We start from the raw sequence: 15666 nt of genomic DNA, 5'->3' as shown, positions 1-15666 counted from the left end.
TTACCATCTCAAATATCTCCTCTGGTACGAGTGGGAGCTTTTTTTTTCCTTCATCTTTCTGTTAACAAGTAACCGACCAGTGTTTGTATTTTCCTCCCACTCTTGTGTTCGTGCAACATGAAGTGAAAAGAGGCCTTTTAAGTCGGCTAATCAATATGCTGTTTCTAATATATTATTTACCGCCTATGAGCTGTATATCAGAATGTGCTAAACAACTGTTTCTTTTCTTTTTTTTTGCAGTCATAATCATGTAGAGAGAAATCACACAGCCAGATGTCTGGCCCTCGTTTTACGCCATTAATGTTTTCCTCTGAGTTTATGTAAAATTCATCCTTCCCTGTTTTATTTATTCCCCCGTTTTCACCGACTCAACAATTAGTCAATTCCCAATCAACAAGAGAAAAGAAATTGCTTTTAATTACTTTTGATAAATGACAAATTGTGTTGGCATGGCTTCCTGCGAAATGCTTAATCAGGTGCAGGGCGGGGTAGGGAGGCGGGAACCGTGCAGGAGAAAAAGGGATTTCTGCCGGGATGAAATCAATGTGCTTTCTTCCTCGGTTCACCGGCTGGGCTTCTGGGCCGCAGCCAACCTGGAGGGGGCCCGCGAAAAGAGTCACGAGTCAGCAGAAACGCTGCCGCACAACGAGCCATAAACACAGCGCAGCACTCTTCTGTATGTGCTTCATGTATGTGTGGAAAAACGAACGCACGTTCAGACAGCAACATGACATACTAATGTTTTTACTTCATTGTAATCACAGCTGCCTCAATATGTAGAAAAACCTTGTAAAACCAAACGGGTTCGTGTACAGACCAGTCATCCACTAAAAGCTTGTAATACACCTGCCCGTCCACTAGAGGGCAGCGTGTCAGTGTCAATAGGTCATGTGATGAGGGTCATGCGATGAAGCCGCTTTGTTAACGTGCGTCGGTATCGTCGTTCATATGAAGATCAGACTGGATGTTTTAGATGGAAATCATGAAGATGCAGTGAAAAATACCGTATTTCTATTTATGCTACGAAGCAGCAGCATAAATATTTAAGAATAAAAGCACAACTTCACCTGTTTCTCCTGCAGATCGTTTTCTTACAGCAGCTCTGCTTTTTTTTCTGTCTTCGCAGGGTTGATCAGCACCTGTGGCAGCAGCAGCGAGTCGACTGACCCAGCTTCAGGCCCTCCGGCTTCACCCGTACATGGAGACCCCCAGCTGGGCAGGTCAGTCTCTCCACACAAACCGCCTTCGGTCGTGGCGTCGGTGTGTCGTGCAGCTTCTCTCCGACCGAGTCTGTTTTCACATTTTGTTTTTCTTTACGCCGAAACCGCGTGTGAAGAAAAAGCGAGCTCCGCTGTTGAATTTTAGGCTGTTTGGGCCCAAATATCTCGTTGAAAATCGATTTTTATAAAAACTCCAAACCAACTTGGAAAAGCGGGTGTAGATATAAAAATGATCCACAAAGTTCAGGGCCTCCTTAAATTGACTGAAAACAACCATGCTGGCGCATCGTTCACGGACAATGTACAGTTTTCAGAGCGGCTAACATATTACAGTGTGAAAAATAAATGTTGAATTCTTTAAATTCTTCATGTGAGCTTTTTTCTGATTTGGGTTTGATTAGATTCAAGAGAGTTGTTTAGAGGAAGGTGTTAAAAACACGTTTTCTTCCAATGACAAAGAGGAACTCTTGGTTTTGATAGATAGAAGTGAAGTCGTTCAATCGGTGCCATAAATCGGACGTCCCGTCCTCCTGCTGCTGGGTCGTGGTTCTGGTTTCGTGCGTTTTAAGCTGTTTCCTATAAATGTGGTCCGTCGGTCAAACCGGCGTCTGGTTGTGGTTATTTGAGCGTTTTGTCACCTGGAGGACGAGACGGCGTGGAGTTTCACGCTTTCGATGGCACTCACACTGCGATACAGACCGTATGCATGCACGCCTTCCTCCCCACCCCCTACCGCCACCACCCTCCCACCCATCTCCCCCATCCGGCCATATTGTGCTAATGCGCGCTGGTTAAGTAGCGGAAGACTAGGAAAAGACTCTTATCCATATGCCTGAGAGCCCGGGAGTCGGCGTGATCTCTCCCCAGATGAAGCCCTCTGCCTCCCCGCCTGCTCTCCGTGGAGCCATATAGCAGGTGGCGGCGAGGATCGATGGGACTCCGCCATTACCTCCTCTCTCCACTTCACATCTCCAGCCTCATCTCCGCTGGGGTGGGGTGGGGGGGTGGGGTGGGGGGGTTAGAGGGAGGCGGAGCCTTCGGGGGCCCGCGGCGCGTCTCGCTGCAGCACACCGGGAGAAATAGGGACGTTTTCCATTAGTCTAATTGCTCGGTTATAGTTCTATATTATTGCCGTGATCACCACTGTGGCTCGGTAATGACGGACCTCCCGTGACCCCACGTATAGCTGGTGGGTGTTATGTCTCCCCCGTCACCGCCCATTGAAACTTCGCTCGCAGTCGGTGTAGGCGGAGGGAGAACAAACTTAACACAGAGGAGGGAAAAAAACAAAGAAAACAGGGAGGATAAAAACCACCGGAGGAAGAAAATAAAAAAAAAAACACCCCAAAAAACAAAAGATGGAGCTCTTCAAATGTTTTGATGTAAGAGTTTAATCAAACCGCCGCAGCTATTTACATTCTCAACAGGTGCAACAGGCGTCGGGCTGATTTATGGAACAAACACTGGAGTTTTTCTAGTGCTTGTTCATTTGCCTCTCACTAAAAAAAAGAAAAAGAAAAGAAACTGGCAATATGGGGCTAATTTGCAATAATTTGCTGCCGCTGTGGCCACTGGTTAAGAATGTTTATATAATCATGATATAATAAGAAAAATGAAAATGAGTTTTTCACGCAGTTCGGGCCCCGTCAAACGCAGCTCACGGACCCACTAAATGATAATTACATTCCTCAAGCACGGTATTACATTTCACCCTCTTACACGGACTTTTTGTTCACGGTAAACGGGGGCGGGTGGGGGGGGGAGGGGGGTGTTATTCTCATTTTTTTAAAGCGATAGGACCGAGTATTATTCAGCGATTACACGAGGAGAACTTTCATCAGCGAGCAGATGAGGTGAGGATTATAATGGATTCATTTACCCCCCGCCAAGACTTTTTCTGCCTTTTTTTTTTCTTCTTCTGTCTGTTTATAATATATCATTTGCATAGCGCGGTCTCGTATGATCGAAACATTTGAAAAGCTTTAGCCTAAGCTGCGGCGGACTAATCGGCGCTGAATATTTCACGGCTGACCTGTAGCTCTCCCTGCAGGTCAGAACATAAAAGACGCTTCCTGTTTTTTGGATTTCCTCTCGTTACAGCGAGACAGTTAATGATTAGCTCGCCTCTTTTACTCCTCGGAAAGGAAGAAAATCCTTGGCCGTGATTCCTGTTCTTTTTCCCCCCGTTATTATTATTTTTTTTTTTAACAGGTGTGGGTATTGATCTTTTGCCTTTGCTGCAGGGGAGTGTGTTCACTTAAAAGGCCCCGCCGATGTAGCGTAGCTTATTAAACAAATAGGCCAGAGAACAAGGCCACAATCCCTTTGAATCATGGAGGACGTTGCTCGTCTTAAAGCGCCCGCCGCATCAAATATGAAACGCTCCGCTAACAAGGTGTGTAATCTATTTTAATCAGATCATATTTTATGAAACAAGGAGAAGGTTGAACTTAAGTAAGAGAGAAAGATGGAGATTCGAGGTGGGGTGGGGGTCGGGGTCGGGGGGGGGGGTTTGTATTTTGAAATTGGATGTGACGGCCAGGGACCAGGACTTGATTTTACATGCATGGCTTTATAATGAAGGCACGCCAAATGGTCAGTTATGCTTAACTTTAGGAAGGGGAGCCGGAGCCCGGCTGTAATGGGAGGCTAATTCAAGGCCCCATAACGCCTTGACAGGCTGCAGAGCGGAGAGCCGGCTAGAAATATGGAGGGAGATGTGAGGTGGAGAGGCTCCGGAGTCTGCAGCAAAAGAAATAAAAAAAAAAAAAAAAAGGTCTGCAAATTGCCGGGTTGCCTGAGGATATGACGGGGGGTCAGCGGGGGGAGCGGAGCAGGTTTTCTTTTCTTTTTTTGTTGTACACAGACACGACGCCGCAGACATAAATACGACTCGTAGAGCCGCTCGCTCAGACGGAGAGAGACGCTAACTCGCTGAAATCAAGTGTCGCACGCGGCGAGCGACTTCACGTTGTCGTTGCAATTCAGGCCACGATCCTTCGTGTATATCTTTACTCTCACCGGGTTCATAGGCGAGTGTTTGCAATCACTTTTTTTTTTTTCTCTTGCACCATAAATTGTTTCAGATCCTGTGACACTACACTCGGTTATGAATACATGAATATATATATTTATATATATATAGACTCCCCAAGACCTCAGGAAGTGCCACTCGTCAGACAAGGTAATGGATAGAGAGGCGTTATATACTGCTGGGGGGGATCATCACTAGAAACAGGCTTTGCTTGGATCTGATTGGTTATCAGAGAACAGTGTGTTAAATTATAGTTTTTTCTCACTTGTGAACAAACAAAAATGTCCGCTTCAATGGCAAATAGTCAGAAAAGGGAGATTTCCCGATTTCACATCTAAAAAAAAAAACACGCTCCAAGTATATTTTCAAACTGAAGCTGACTGTGATATGATTCCCGTTAATAAGAGATGTCTATTAACACGTACCCGAGGTGTTCTTCACTACTTGTTATTAAAAAATCCTCAGTTATCAATTGATATACAAAACAAAAAATCATCCGTCGTATGTTGTTCTGGTAAATTTGTCAGGTCCTGAGTGCGTCCCGTGGCCCCCTCTGCTGCCAGCACAGGGGTGATGAGGAGGGGGAAAAAAGAAAAAAAAAAAAGGGAGGAAGAGGAGCAGAGGGAGGAAGAGGAGGAGGGATGCCTGCATCTTTAAAAGCTAGATGGAGTGAGGGAGTGGGGCGGACGGGTGGCTGGCAGGATTGTGCTGACGGCAGGGCTTTGGTTCAGAGCATGCCCATTAGAGGGAGCCATAAATCCTGGGCTCTCTGGGCCGGGCTGTGTCAGCAGTCCACTGAATGAATTGATTTTAAACGCCACTGGAAAAAAAAAAAAAGAGAAAGTGCAAGAGAGTGAGAGAGAGAGAGGGAGGGAGGGAGGGAAGGAGGTAGGGAGGGAGAGAAAGGGAGGGAGAGTGACTATTTAATTCACCCTCCACCAGAGGCCCACATCCCCTTCCACCCCGCCTCTCAATTCAGGACTGTCGTTGGAAAAAAAAAAAAAAAAAAATGGGGAGGAGAGACGTCGAGAAACACTGAAACTGTCACCGGCAACGAACTCACGGCTGCACGCCTCCCCCTCCTCCCCCCCCCCCCTCTCTCCTTCCCCACGCATTTGATTTAAACAGGAGGGATGCACACAACCCAAATACATAATCTCAGATTCCATACAGCATTTGTTCTCCCACACCTCTAATTTCTCCTCTCAGCCCTCTCCCTTTTTATATCTGCACAAGAGAAATGAGACATATCGTAAAAGAAAAAGAGAAGAGAGAGAGAGAGAGAGAGAGAGAGGAGGGGAAAAAAAGAAAAAGAAAACGGGCGCCGCTGCATTTGAATTTCAAATGTGTTGGATTTTGAAATTGATGTATGTGTTTATTCATTTACGAGCAGCATCCATGTGTGCATGCATTTATATATTATCAGCAGCAATGAAACGCTGCACAGCCGGCTCAGCCCATCTCTCTCCTCCGCGTGCATCCTTCGTCTTTGTTTCTTCCTCCCGCCGCCGCCGTTTTGTTCATCATTGCAAGAAAAGAAAAAATATGTCTGCAAACAAGACACGCGGTGAATTGTGCATGAGGACCGGTTTCAGTCGGTCATTCTTTTTTCATGCCGCCACATTAAGTATGTGTGCTAACCACCATTTTGTCATACTTTATCCCGGCGCCTCGACGCCCGCCGGCCTGCGAACCTGTTGGAGTGTCGCTGCCAGCAGGGCCGGATCTGTTACCTGCAGCACGAGAGGGATTTAAGGACGAGTGAGGTCAATAATATGCAAAATCACCAAATAATCACATTAAAGTCGAACCCAGTTTCTCTTAAATGAAGATAAAGGGGGCTGTTTGTAATCGTTAGACCCCTCGTAATGAATCTGGACTACAGGTTGTCAGGGATTTATCACGCTGCCGAAGACACACTCGGTGTTTAATCAGGTGTTATTTGCGTCCCCTGTCAAACATTATGTCTGGATTATGTTTTATAACAGGCGTTCGTTTTTTAAATATGGCCACAAAAATCCAAAACTAGGCAACAAAGAGGACTTAAATCTGCATTAATTGTTTTTTGTTGTTGTTGTCATTGGGGGTCAGAAAAACTCCACAACGCACCAACACACGCTTATTATCACTTTATGAAGCAGTTATAGCTAACGAGGCGAGGGAGACCGACCCAAACGTGAAATATTTGAAGCAGAGTTTTAAATTAGATCTTAAGAAATAGTTGTTACGTAACTTCTAGTTGTTTTTCTTTTACAATCTGCCATCTTGTTCTGAAACAGAGGACAAAAAAAAAAAACGTAGTAAAACTCCGACAAAATCTGTTCCCGCCACTTCGGCATAATTTCACCAAACGTCGATAAACAACGTTCCTGGAGGGATGATGCTGGTGGGAAAGTGAGAAGGGAGTGATGGGGGGGGAACAAACTGGGGGTTCGTGGTGGTGTGGGAGGGGGTGGGGGGGGGGAGGCGTCCTCTCTGCCTCATTACGCTGTTTAAAGAGCCGACGCCTCCGAATCACCTGCCCGGCTCCACGCTTCAAACACGCTCCGCCAGCAGGGATCATACATCAACTTCTCCATCACTTCCCTCCCGGCTTCACTTTTTCACCATTCGGCCCCCGACTCATCACACGCAAAACCCCGAACACGCGTGTGGAGGCGCACGGATCGCCTTCGCTCGTTGAATACCGACGTCACGCCGGCTACAAAAAAAAAAAAAGAATAATAATAAAGTAAAGTTACAAAAAAATGTGGTTTGTGCTGTTATGTACGTGATGACGAATTTAATCGAAACGAGAGGAGGGGGGGGGATGGGGAAGGGGAATGGGGGGGCTCCTTCTGCATGTAAAAAGTACACTCTCTCATGTCTAATTAGCCCGCGGGCGAAAAGGCTCACCGCGTATCACTATAAAGATCGTGAGGATATTTCACTTTGAAAAACGGGCGCAGCACGCAGGACGAAGGGCTTGATTACAAGGAGGGGTGGAGGGGTGGAGGGGGGGTGGAGGGCACAGCCTCTACATCTTCCTTCCCTCTCGTTTCAATTATGGCTGACTGGAGGCACGGAGCTGCCACCGTCCTCAAATAAAACTAAAATATGATAAAGCTGAAATATCAGGCCCGGGACGGCTGGCAGCCTCCAGCCATGTGAGGCGCCGATACGCCGCACGTAATTACTACATTTGCCAATATTTTTTTGACGGGAGGGTTCAACATGGCTGTGAATGAAAGGGGCAGGGGGGTGGAGTGGGGGTGGGGGGGGGGGCATGAAGAGTGTTCATGACACATGATAAAAAGCACATTTCATTTTTTTTTGCCTTCCCTATGGATAGCAGGAGACTCGCTCCTCTCCAGGAGAGCTGTTATTTTTAAGATCGTTACTCATGTGAAGATGTTGGAGCTGTAAGTGGAAGGATCTGCTGTCACCAGAGGACAGAGAGAGCGTGGCGTTCCTGCTGTGTGTTTCTTCTGTAAAAAGCCATTCCTGTGTTTGGAAATCCTCCGGACGGTATCGTAGCGCCACGATCATATTTATTTATTTGTTTGTAACTCAGGAAAAAAAAACAAAAAACAAAACATGTTGTTTTTAAATCCGCTGCCCTTTGTGAAACCGCCCCCACCGCAGTTAGACGTAATTGTGCTTTGAGAATTGGTCGTTTGTAAAACTACGAGAACAATTTAACAATCGCATTTAGCAAAAACGCGTGTTTGTGAAAAGCGTGACGACGCGTCGACTCCCCGCAGACTCGTGTCGGTTTAATCGCTTTCCAAATCCTCCGTCACGACGGCGAGCGGCTCCAGATGAACCGGCGCTTCAACACAAAGTCCTACTTTTTAGTTTCTTCTTTCTTTCTTTTTCTTGGCACTATTGATTAAAATTAAAGAAAAAGAGAAACCTTTGAAGTCTATTCCCTCACATTTCTGATTCGAAAGTTATGCAGCATTCAAAGAAGGAGAATTGACACGTTTTGAAATATTTTTGAAGTATATTACTCATTATTTTTAGATTGAAGTACATAATATATCATTTTGTTGATCCGATCTCGCTCATTAAATGTTAAAAAAAAAAAAGAAATAATAATAATAACGATTCACTGGACTCTTCACATGAATAAAAATCTCAGGCTTTTTTTCATTCATGTTGTTATTTTGTCGTTGTTTATTTTGTTCTTCTTCCTCCTCGGTGTGTCGGTTTGCTTTTCAAAGCGAAGGAGGAAATGTTTTGTGGAGGGAAGGAGCTTCTGCAGCAAAATCAGGAGCGATTCCGCCCCCTTCGCTCGTCACAGTGGGGGGGATTCAATCAGAAGTCTGCCCTGTGACCCGTTCTCCAGGAAACAAACAGCCAGCGCAGTCTCCCAAGACCAAAGCCATCAGAGGAGGGCGGCTCGCTCGCTCGCTCGCGCGTGTGTGTGTGCGTGTGTGTGTGCGTGTGTGTGTGTGTGTGTGTGTGCGTGTGTGTGTGTGTGTGTGTGTGTGTGTGTGTGTGTGTGTGTGTGTGTGTGTGTGTGTGTGTGTGTGTGTGTGTGAGCGAGCTAAACTCGTGGCACCTTTCTGAAAGCTTCCATCGTAGCAGAATTGTGAGTTGTCGCAGTGGAGAGTGACTAGCATGGCGGCGCGGTGATACATCGATGCGGTGAGCGCCTCGGACGGTGCAGTAAAAATGCTGAGGTTGAAATGAAGCCGTTATCTCTGGCATGTATCACCGGGGAGGTAAAGCGGCGGCGGCGGCGGCGGCGGCGGCCTGTTTGCTTTGCTGTTATTGCCTCTGCGTGTCCGTCCCGGTGTGACTCCCTCCTCATTTCAAATGCAAAGTTTGTTTGCAAACTGTTTTAAAGAAAATCAGCTCTCTCTCTTTTTTTGTTTTCGTCTTTAAAATTCATGACCAACGCTGCGTGTATCATTAACACGACCACTCTCATTTTAAGAAATTATTATTATTACCCCAAACACACAAGAACATCAGAGAAAATTGCATCTATCTCTCTTGATGTTTTTTTTCCATTGTATACACCAAAAACAGCAATTTAATGATGTTTATTTCAAGTAACCAGGTCAAAATGACAGTTTTGGTGAAATATAGATATTAACCACGTATTGTTTGGAGTCTGGTGCATAAACAGCAGCTCGTTAATGTTTTGTCTCCGTTCACAAAAGCGGTACAGTTCAGGAGAAAGACATTCACATTAACCTCATTCAGCGACCTCATCGTCAGCGTCCATGAAATCTGTGCGTGTTTCGGTGAGAAAAGCTTTTTTTCACGGCACCGTTTGGAGATTAAAAAAAAAATCCTGAAGTGTTCGCAGCCCGCAAACAGCACCAGTTCCAACGGTAAAAATCACAGCTGGAATAACAACAGCGGTTTAAATCACGGTTCAAATCACAACAACAACAAACCAACGAGGACACGAGTGGAGAAATAAACCAGTCAAAGGATCAAAAACAACAACCAAAAGCCAAAATAAAAACATTTTTAAACTGTTTTTTAAAAGTCGATCTGGCGTCGAGCGATGGTGGCGACTTCTGTGCAACAGTTTGAAAAAGCTGGTGTTTTAAAACGGGTTCGAGGGACGGCCGGCGGAACCGGCGGCGTTTCAACACGAAGAAGCTCGATGGGGATTTCAAAGTAGAAGCCAGTGAAGTGAAGACGCAGCCGGAGGGACGTTTGAGCCGCTGCACTGCGGACGGTTCGAAGCCAGCTCGAAGAGTCCCGACTTAAAATGTAAAAGAGAGAATTACAGAAATGTAGGTGCAGCTGTTAAAAAGAACCACATTTCAAACTGGACCGGTGAGCCCTGAGGGGCTCGGTGTGGTGGGAAGTCTGCTTTCTGTAAATTCTCATAATAGCTTCTTTTATTTACCCGAAGCAGAGAAGAGCAGGCCTTCTGAGACCGCTCATATTAGAGGTTTCCTCTCGTTCCACTAAGCCTCGTGTTTACCAGCCGTCTCCTGAAACTCAGCGTAACGTAGTTCCACCGAACCCCTTCAGCAAAACCACAACGTGGAACTCAGAGTTTCTCTTTTCTCTCCAATCGCTGCTGTAGAAATACACATTGTAGGGTATTTCCACCCGACATCGGTGTCTTTTATCCCGTGACGCGCCATCATTTATTTGTAACTTTATTAGTATCATAATTTATTCCAGTTTTCAGAATTAAACAGGTTTATCAGAGAGCCAAAAGTTTGAGTAATCAATTAAGTTTTCCTAATTTCTTCACTTCCTCCAAACAAGGACCCAGAAGGACCAGCAACACTTTTCAGAGGCTACAAGTTTTGTAATGGTCTCATTTGTTTACTAGTGAAGTAAACAAATGCATCACAATTATTTTGACAATGATGCATTAACGCTCAAAAAAACGCTGCACGTGCACTTTTAAACACCTTTAAAAGTCCGTTTCGATGCGTATCGTCGCAAAGCGGACGGTGAGTAATCTCCCCGAGGCGCCAGTAATCAACAGATCGCTCTTTTTTAAAGACGGGACGTCCTCGACCAAAAAAAAAAATAAAAACCTCTGGACCCCCGGCGTCCTCGAGGTCTTTCACCCCCCCCCTCCCCTCCCCCCACCGAAAAACAAAACACACAAAAGGGCGTTGTGTTTTTTTTTGTTTTCTGGAATAAGTTTGCTCGTTAAAAGTTGTGGCCGCTCGTACGTCATGTTTCGTCTCCCTCCGGCGCCGTGAGTGAGGGGGAACATAGGTGGAGGTGCTGGTTCTGTCACGCCGCACCGACACCCCCCCCCCTCCCATGAGTAATCTGGCGCATGATAAACAGAGGGTCGAGGTGTCACAGGAACACCTCAGCGGCTGGCACGAGGGTAATTACTCTTCCTGCGTGGGTGCAACTCAAAATTTTTGAACCTTTTCTTTCTCCAATCATACTTGATGGATTGAGTGGAAGGAGGCGATCATCTGGTTCTTAGCAGGCTCACCGAGCGTGGTAGGCCTCTGTTGATTAATGATATCTGCTGCGAGTCACCAAAAGCGGAAATTAAGTATTTCTGTTTAAATGTAACATTTGTCTCCTTTGCTGGTGTTGAGAAAGGCATTTGTCAAAATCCCCGGGCTTTCGGCGGAAAGGTGGATTTCCTCTGGGAGCATGCTGGGAATTACTGCCCTGCTTTCACATTAATGGCATTCAGTGTTCCTGTTTTACACCTTGAATCTACCTCTCGCCCCTTTCACCTTTTTCCAGCGACGGATTTTGAATACGTAAGCGTTCACTTTAAAAAAAAAAAACTAAAACCGTGACAGTTTGGGGGGGGGGGGTGACCTTGAGGCCTGCGCGAGAGGAAGTGATTCCTCGATGGCATCTCTGTCTGCGGCGGCGGGCACATGGGAGCGGTTCTGGTGGTTTCACCGGTTGAGTTGGGTTACCGTTTGTGCTGATGGGCGAGCCCCCCCTTTGCCAACGCTGGAGCAGAACAGACTCCCGGCTCCTGGGGAGACTAATGGTTACAGGGGGCTGGCCGGAGTCCAGTCGCTGCCCCCGAGCCACCGCCTCTCCCGTCGCTGGGATATCATTACCCCCAATGTGTTACATCAGACTCGCTTGGTCAGGCTCCGAAACAGTCAATACTCCACAATTTAGAAAATCAGCCAAGTTTGCAGAAACAAAGAGGCGATATCGGAAATAAAGACGGATATATAATCTGACGCCAGGCGGTTTTCTTCTTTCTTTCTTTTTTTTTTTTTTTTTCGTGCTCGGTGAATTATTTGTTGTCCGGAAGGAGGGGATGAGGGGAGGTGTGTGTGTGTGTGTGTGTGTGTGTGTGTGTGTGTGTGTGTGTGTGTGTGTGTGTGTGTGTGTGTGTGAGAGAGGGGGGGGGGGGTAAGGGAGGAAGGAGGGGAGGGAGCCAGGGATCTGTCAGAGGTTAGGGGGGTGGGGGGTGGGAGGGGGGGTGGTCAAACAGCCCGAATAAACGTGCAAATCACAAGTGCCCAACCACTGACCCTCCCCATCTCCTACAAGCGGCCTCTACTTTTTCCATCAATGGAAATCTAATTGCTTGAAAAGCGATCAATGGAAACTAAATTGGTTTTGTGTGGAAGCGCGCGTGGAATAAGCTCTGAGCTGTTTTAATGCGTGTTGGTTTTTGCATCTTAAATCACGGTAATATTTGGAGCGGGGGGGGGGGGCACACCTGGCTGTCTCCGGGGGAGGGGGGGGGCAAACTTTTCGGCTGGTGTCTCCACGGCAGGAGGGGGAAGGAAGGCACTCAATCACGCCGCTAATAAAAATCACGCCGCTTAATTGTTTCTCCAAACTCGTAAATCGTCCGACTTAATGGGTTAATATGAGGACTTATACGAGGAGGGTGAGGCGGCGGTTTGGCCGTCGGGCCGGGGAGCTCCTCGTTGTGGAGCTGCGACCACTGATAACCCTCTCGTGATCTGATATGACTAATCCCCTCTAATCCTTAATACACTCCTTAACATGCTCCCTAACTGACAGCAGTCGATACGGGTGCACTCCTCCGTCTTATCGCTGATCTCTTTGTCTTTGTGCGCTCGTCTCTGCAGTGAAATTTGCTCTTCCACTCATGTTTTTTTATATATATATTTTTTAACTGCGGGATCACATCTGTATCGGCGTCACCCTTTTTTTTTTTTTTTTTTTTTAATTGCGCCGATTTGCAGGGTTACCGAAGGGCTCGCGAGAAGAAAGAAAAAAAAAAAGAAAAGTGGAGAGCGTGGTGGAGAGCCAGGCGTTTCTTTTTCTACCGCAGTATTTGAAACTGCTGCTTTTTTTTTTTCTTCCTCTTCCCCCCCCCCCCCCTCGCTCCCCCCCCCCCCCGGCGGACAGCTAGATGGACTGCACAGGAGGCCGGGATGTGGCTGGTGCCCGCCCGATCGTGTAGCCTTACCCGGGAAAAAGAACGGTCCCGGCAGAGTAATTTATTGACAGCATTGAGATGTGTTTCTGGCCAGGTGCTTCTCTCAGCCATCCCTCAGGTGCTTATCTATCAGTTATCAGTGCAGACAGAGCACAGACCCAGGTTGTATTTCTGTCTGCTATTGTAATTACATTGTAATTGATCTGAGGGTGTGCTGGGCAGTGCCCGAGCAGTAACTTTTGCAAAGGGCTTCTCCTTTCTTTTTGTTATCTGGAGTAGTGCTTCAGTTTCGTTGTAAGCAAAAACCTCGTGATGTTTTTTTCTTTGTTTTTTTTTACAACCTCGACCGAATTCTTCCTATAAAAGAAGAAAGATATAAAAAAAGAAGAAAAAAAAAAAAGCAATCAAATAGCGACCAAAACTCGGCTGAAAACACATCCGAGTACGTACCCGGTCATCACATGGACAAACATGCCAGGAAATCTGCCGATCGCAATAACTGACGCGCATTCGAGCAAACTCTGCAGTATTTGCGATTTTTTTTTTTTCCCCACGAATTTTTGGCCAAAAATGTCGTCAGCAGAAACTGTGTTGAAAGTAGTGACGTCATAAAGTAAATCTTTTCTGGCTTTATTTACAAAAATAAGTCCTCATTTACAGTCAGAAAGGCTCTGCTCCTGTTTTCATCACCAAATATAACAGGAAAATAATAAAACATGAACAAGCGGAAAAACAGGACGTGACGGGGGTTTGTGGGAAATGTGGCTTTCACAATAAAAGTTTCGAAGTGATTACATATTACTGTATGTTAAATTAGTTTCATACCTACGTCCAGTTGTCGGAGACGTCACTTTGTTTGTGTGCGTCCAGTCGGCCTGTGTTGAATCAACATGAATTAAACAGCATCTGAAGCTTTTATTTTGAAAGTCGTTGTTTCTGTATTAAAGTCACAGACTGTCTGTTCTGGAAAGATACAAAACTTTTAGGATGTTTCTGTGATGTGCAGCATGATTATTATCAAAGGAAGTGATTGCATATTTATTCTTTTATCAGGTAGCGCATTAAAAAAAATATATATAAAAAAAAAAAATTGCATTTTTCTTTCTCTGCAGTTTTTTTTTGTTACTCACGCAATTTTCAGTACAAATCCCACTAACAACTCCACAAATTGCATCGCAGCTTTTCAGAAAATCTGCTTTTTTTTGCGTCATTCCAATCACGCGTGTTAACCGGCCCTCGCCGCCCATCAATCTTCCCCCGCCACCATTTTGTAACTGATGCTGAAATCATGTTATAAATGATGTTTGAAAAATATCCCCACGCCGCCCTGCATCAGCAGTCTGAGGGGCCCGTCAGATGTTTCTCCGCGAGACATCTGTGAGCCGCGCTCACCTCCGGGAAATTAGCAATCAACCTTTTAGCAGCCAACACCTGTACGAGGAACACGACGCGCCCCCCTCCCCCCTCCTCTCCTCCTCCTCCTCCACCCCTCCTCCCCCACTCAGCCTCTCGTAATGTCAGGTCACACACCCCGCGCGCCCGTCCTGTCCAAGATGTTTTTTTGTTATGTAGATAGTAATTTCACATCGCTAATCACTGCCGTGGCATGTTCATTTGCATGTTTGGCTCATCTCAGTGTAATAACAGCCCCCCGCCCCCCCCCCTCCTCCCTCCTCCCTCCCCCCCCCCCCCTTGAAGCCGCAGCCTAAATAATAAAAAAACCATCTGAAAGCAGCGTTTCGTTCAAACCGCTGCAGCTCCCTCCGAAAGCTCTTGTGCAGTCTAATGTAAGTATGCACGCTCTCCCTCATGATCCCTCATTTATCATTTTGACACTGGCTACTTTTTTGAAGTGGAGAAAAATGTTGCAGTCAGCTCTTCCTTTGGTCTCGGAGAAAACGTGCGAATGAGTGTGTGTGTGTGTGTGTGTGTGTGTGTGTGTGTGTGTGTGTGTGTGTGTGTGTGTGTGTGTGTGTGTGTGTGTGTGTACGCGGCGGCCCGTGCACGTTCTCAACTGCTTTCAGAAGATAGAGGAGAAGAATGTGTGTGTGTGTGTGTGTGTGTGTGTGTGTGTGTGTGTGTGTGTGTGTGTGTGTGTGTGTGTGCCCGTGCATTATATTGTGTTTGTGTACATGCATCAGTATGATTAAGGAGCATGGAAACATGGCACTGGCTATTTACTGCTGATAAACCGGAGTGTGCAGTTGTTGTTGTGTTGCATCGCCATTTCCTGGTTGCTTGTTATTCTCATCCTGATGCTCCATCTATCCTGCTTTATGTAAGACAAATTATACCCTATTTTAAGAAGCTTGTTGACCCCATAGAGTAAAAAAAAGGAAACTTTTTCTTTTTTTTTTCCGTCTTTGAGCACCGTTTTAGCTCACTTCAGTTCACTTTATGCAACCGTTCGGTGTCGTTCAGGCACCGCTCAGACCCACAAACAGTGTTTAGCAGGACTCCTGACATTTACCTGAGCGGCCGACTAATATTCCCGTTAAATTGCATCAATAGATATCTGAATAGGTATCTGCATTGATTGTCGTGCAATCGATTGCTGACATTATGATCCTTCTTACAGTGTG

At 46.2% G+C, this 15666-nt stretch overlaps 1 protein-coding gene across 9 annotated transcripts in view; it reads left to right on the top strand.

The window, feature by feature from the left end:
• The window catches only part of LOC138634759 (RNA binding protein fox-1 homolog 3-like), a 371961-nt gene that overhangs the window by 181532 nt on the left and 174763 nt on the right, over positions 1-15666 (top strand). For all 9 annotated transcript variants that reach the window (XM_069721894.1, XM_069721889.1, XM_069721883.1 and 6 more), the window contains one exon: positions 1127-1220. In XM_069721894.1, coding sequence (XP_069577995.1) covers positions 1199-1220 — 22 coding nt within the window. In that variant the 5' untranslated portion in view covers positions 1127-1198. The remainder of the gene's footprint in view (positions 1-1126; positions 1221-15666) is intronic.

This window comes from Brachyistius frenatus, unplaced genomic scaffold, assembly GCF_029030835.1.
Source record: "Brachyistius frenatus isolate BFR_SWC_R1_liver_20210118 unplaced genomic scaffold, ASM2903083v1 Contig_277, whole genome shotgun sequence".
NCBI lineage: Eukaryota > Metazoa > Chordata > Actinopteri > Embiotocidae > Brachyistius > Brachyistius frenatus.
This window is presented reverse-complemented; position numbering and strand designations above follow the sequence as displayed.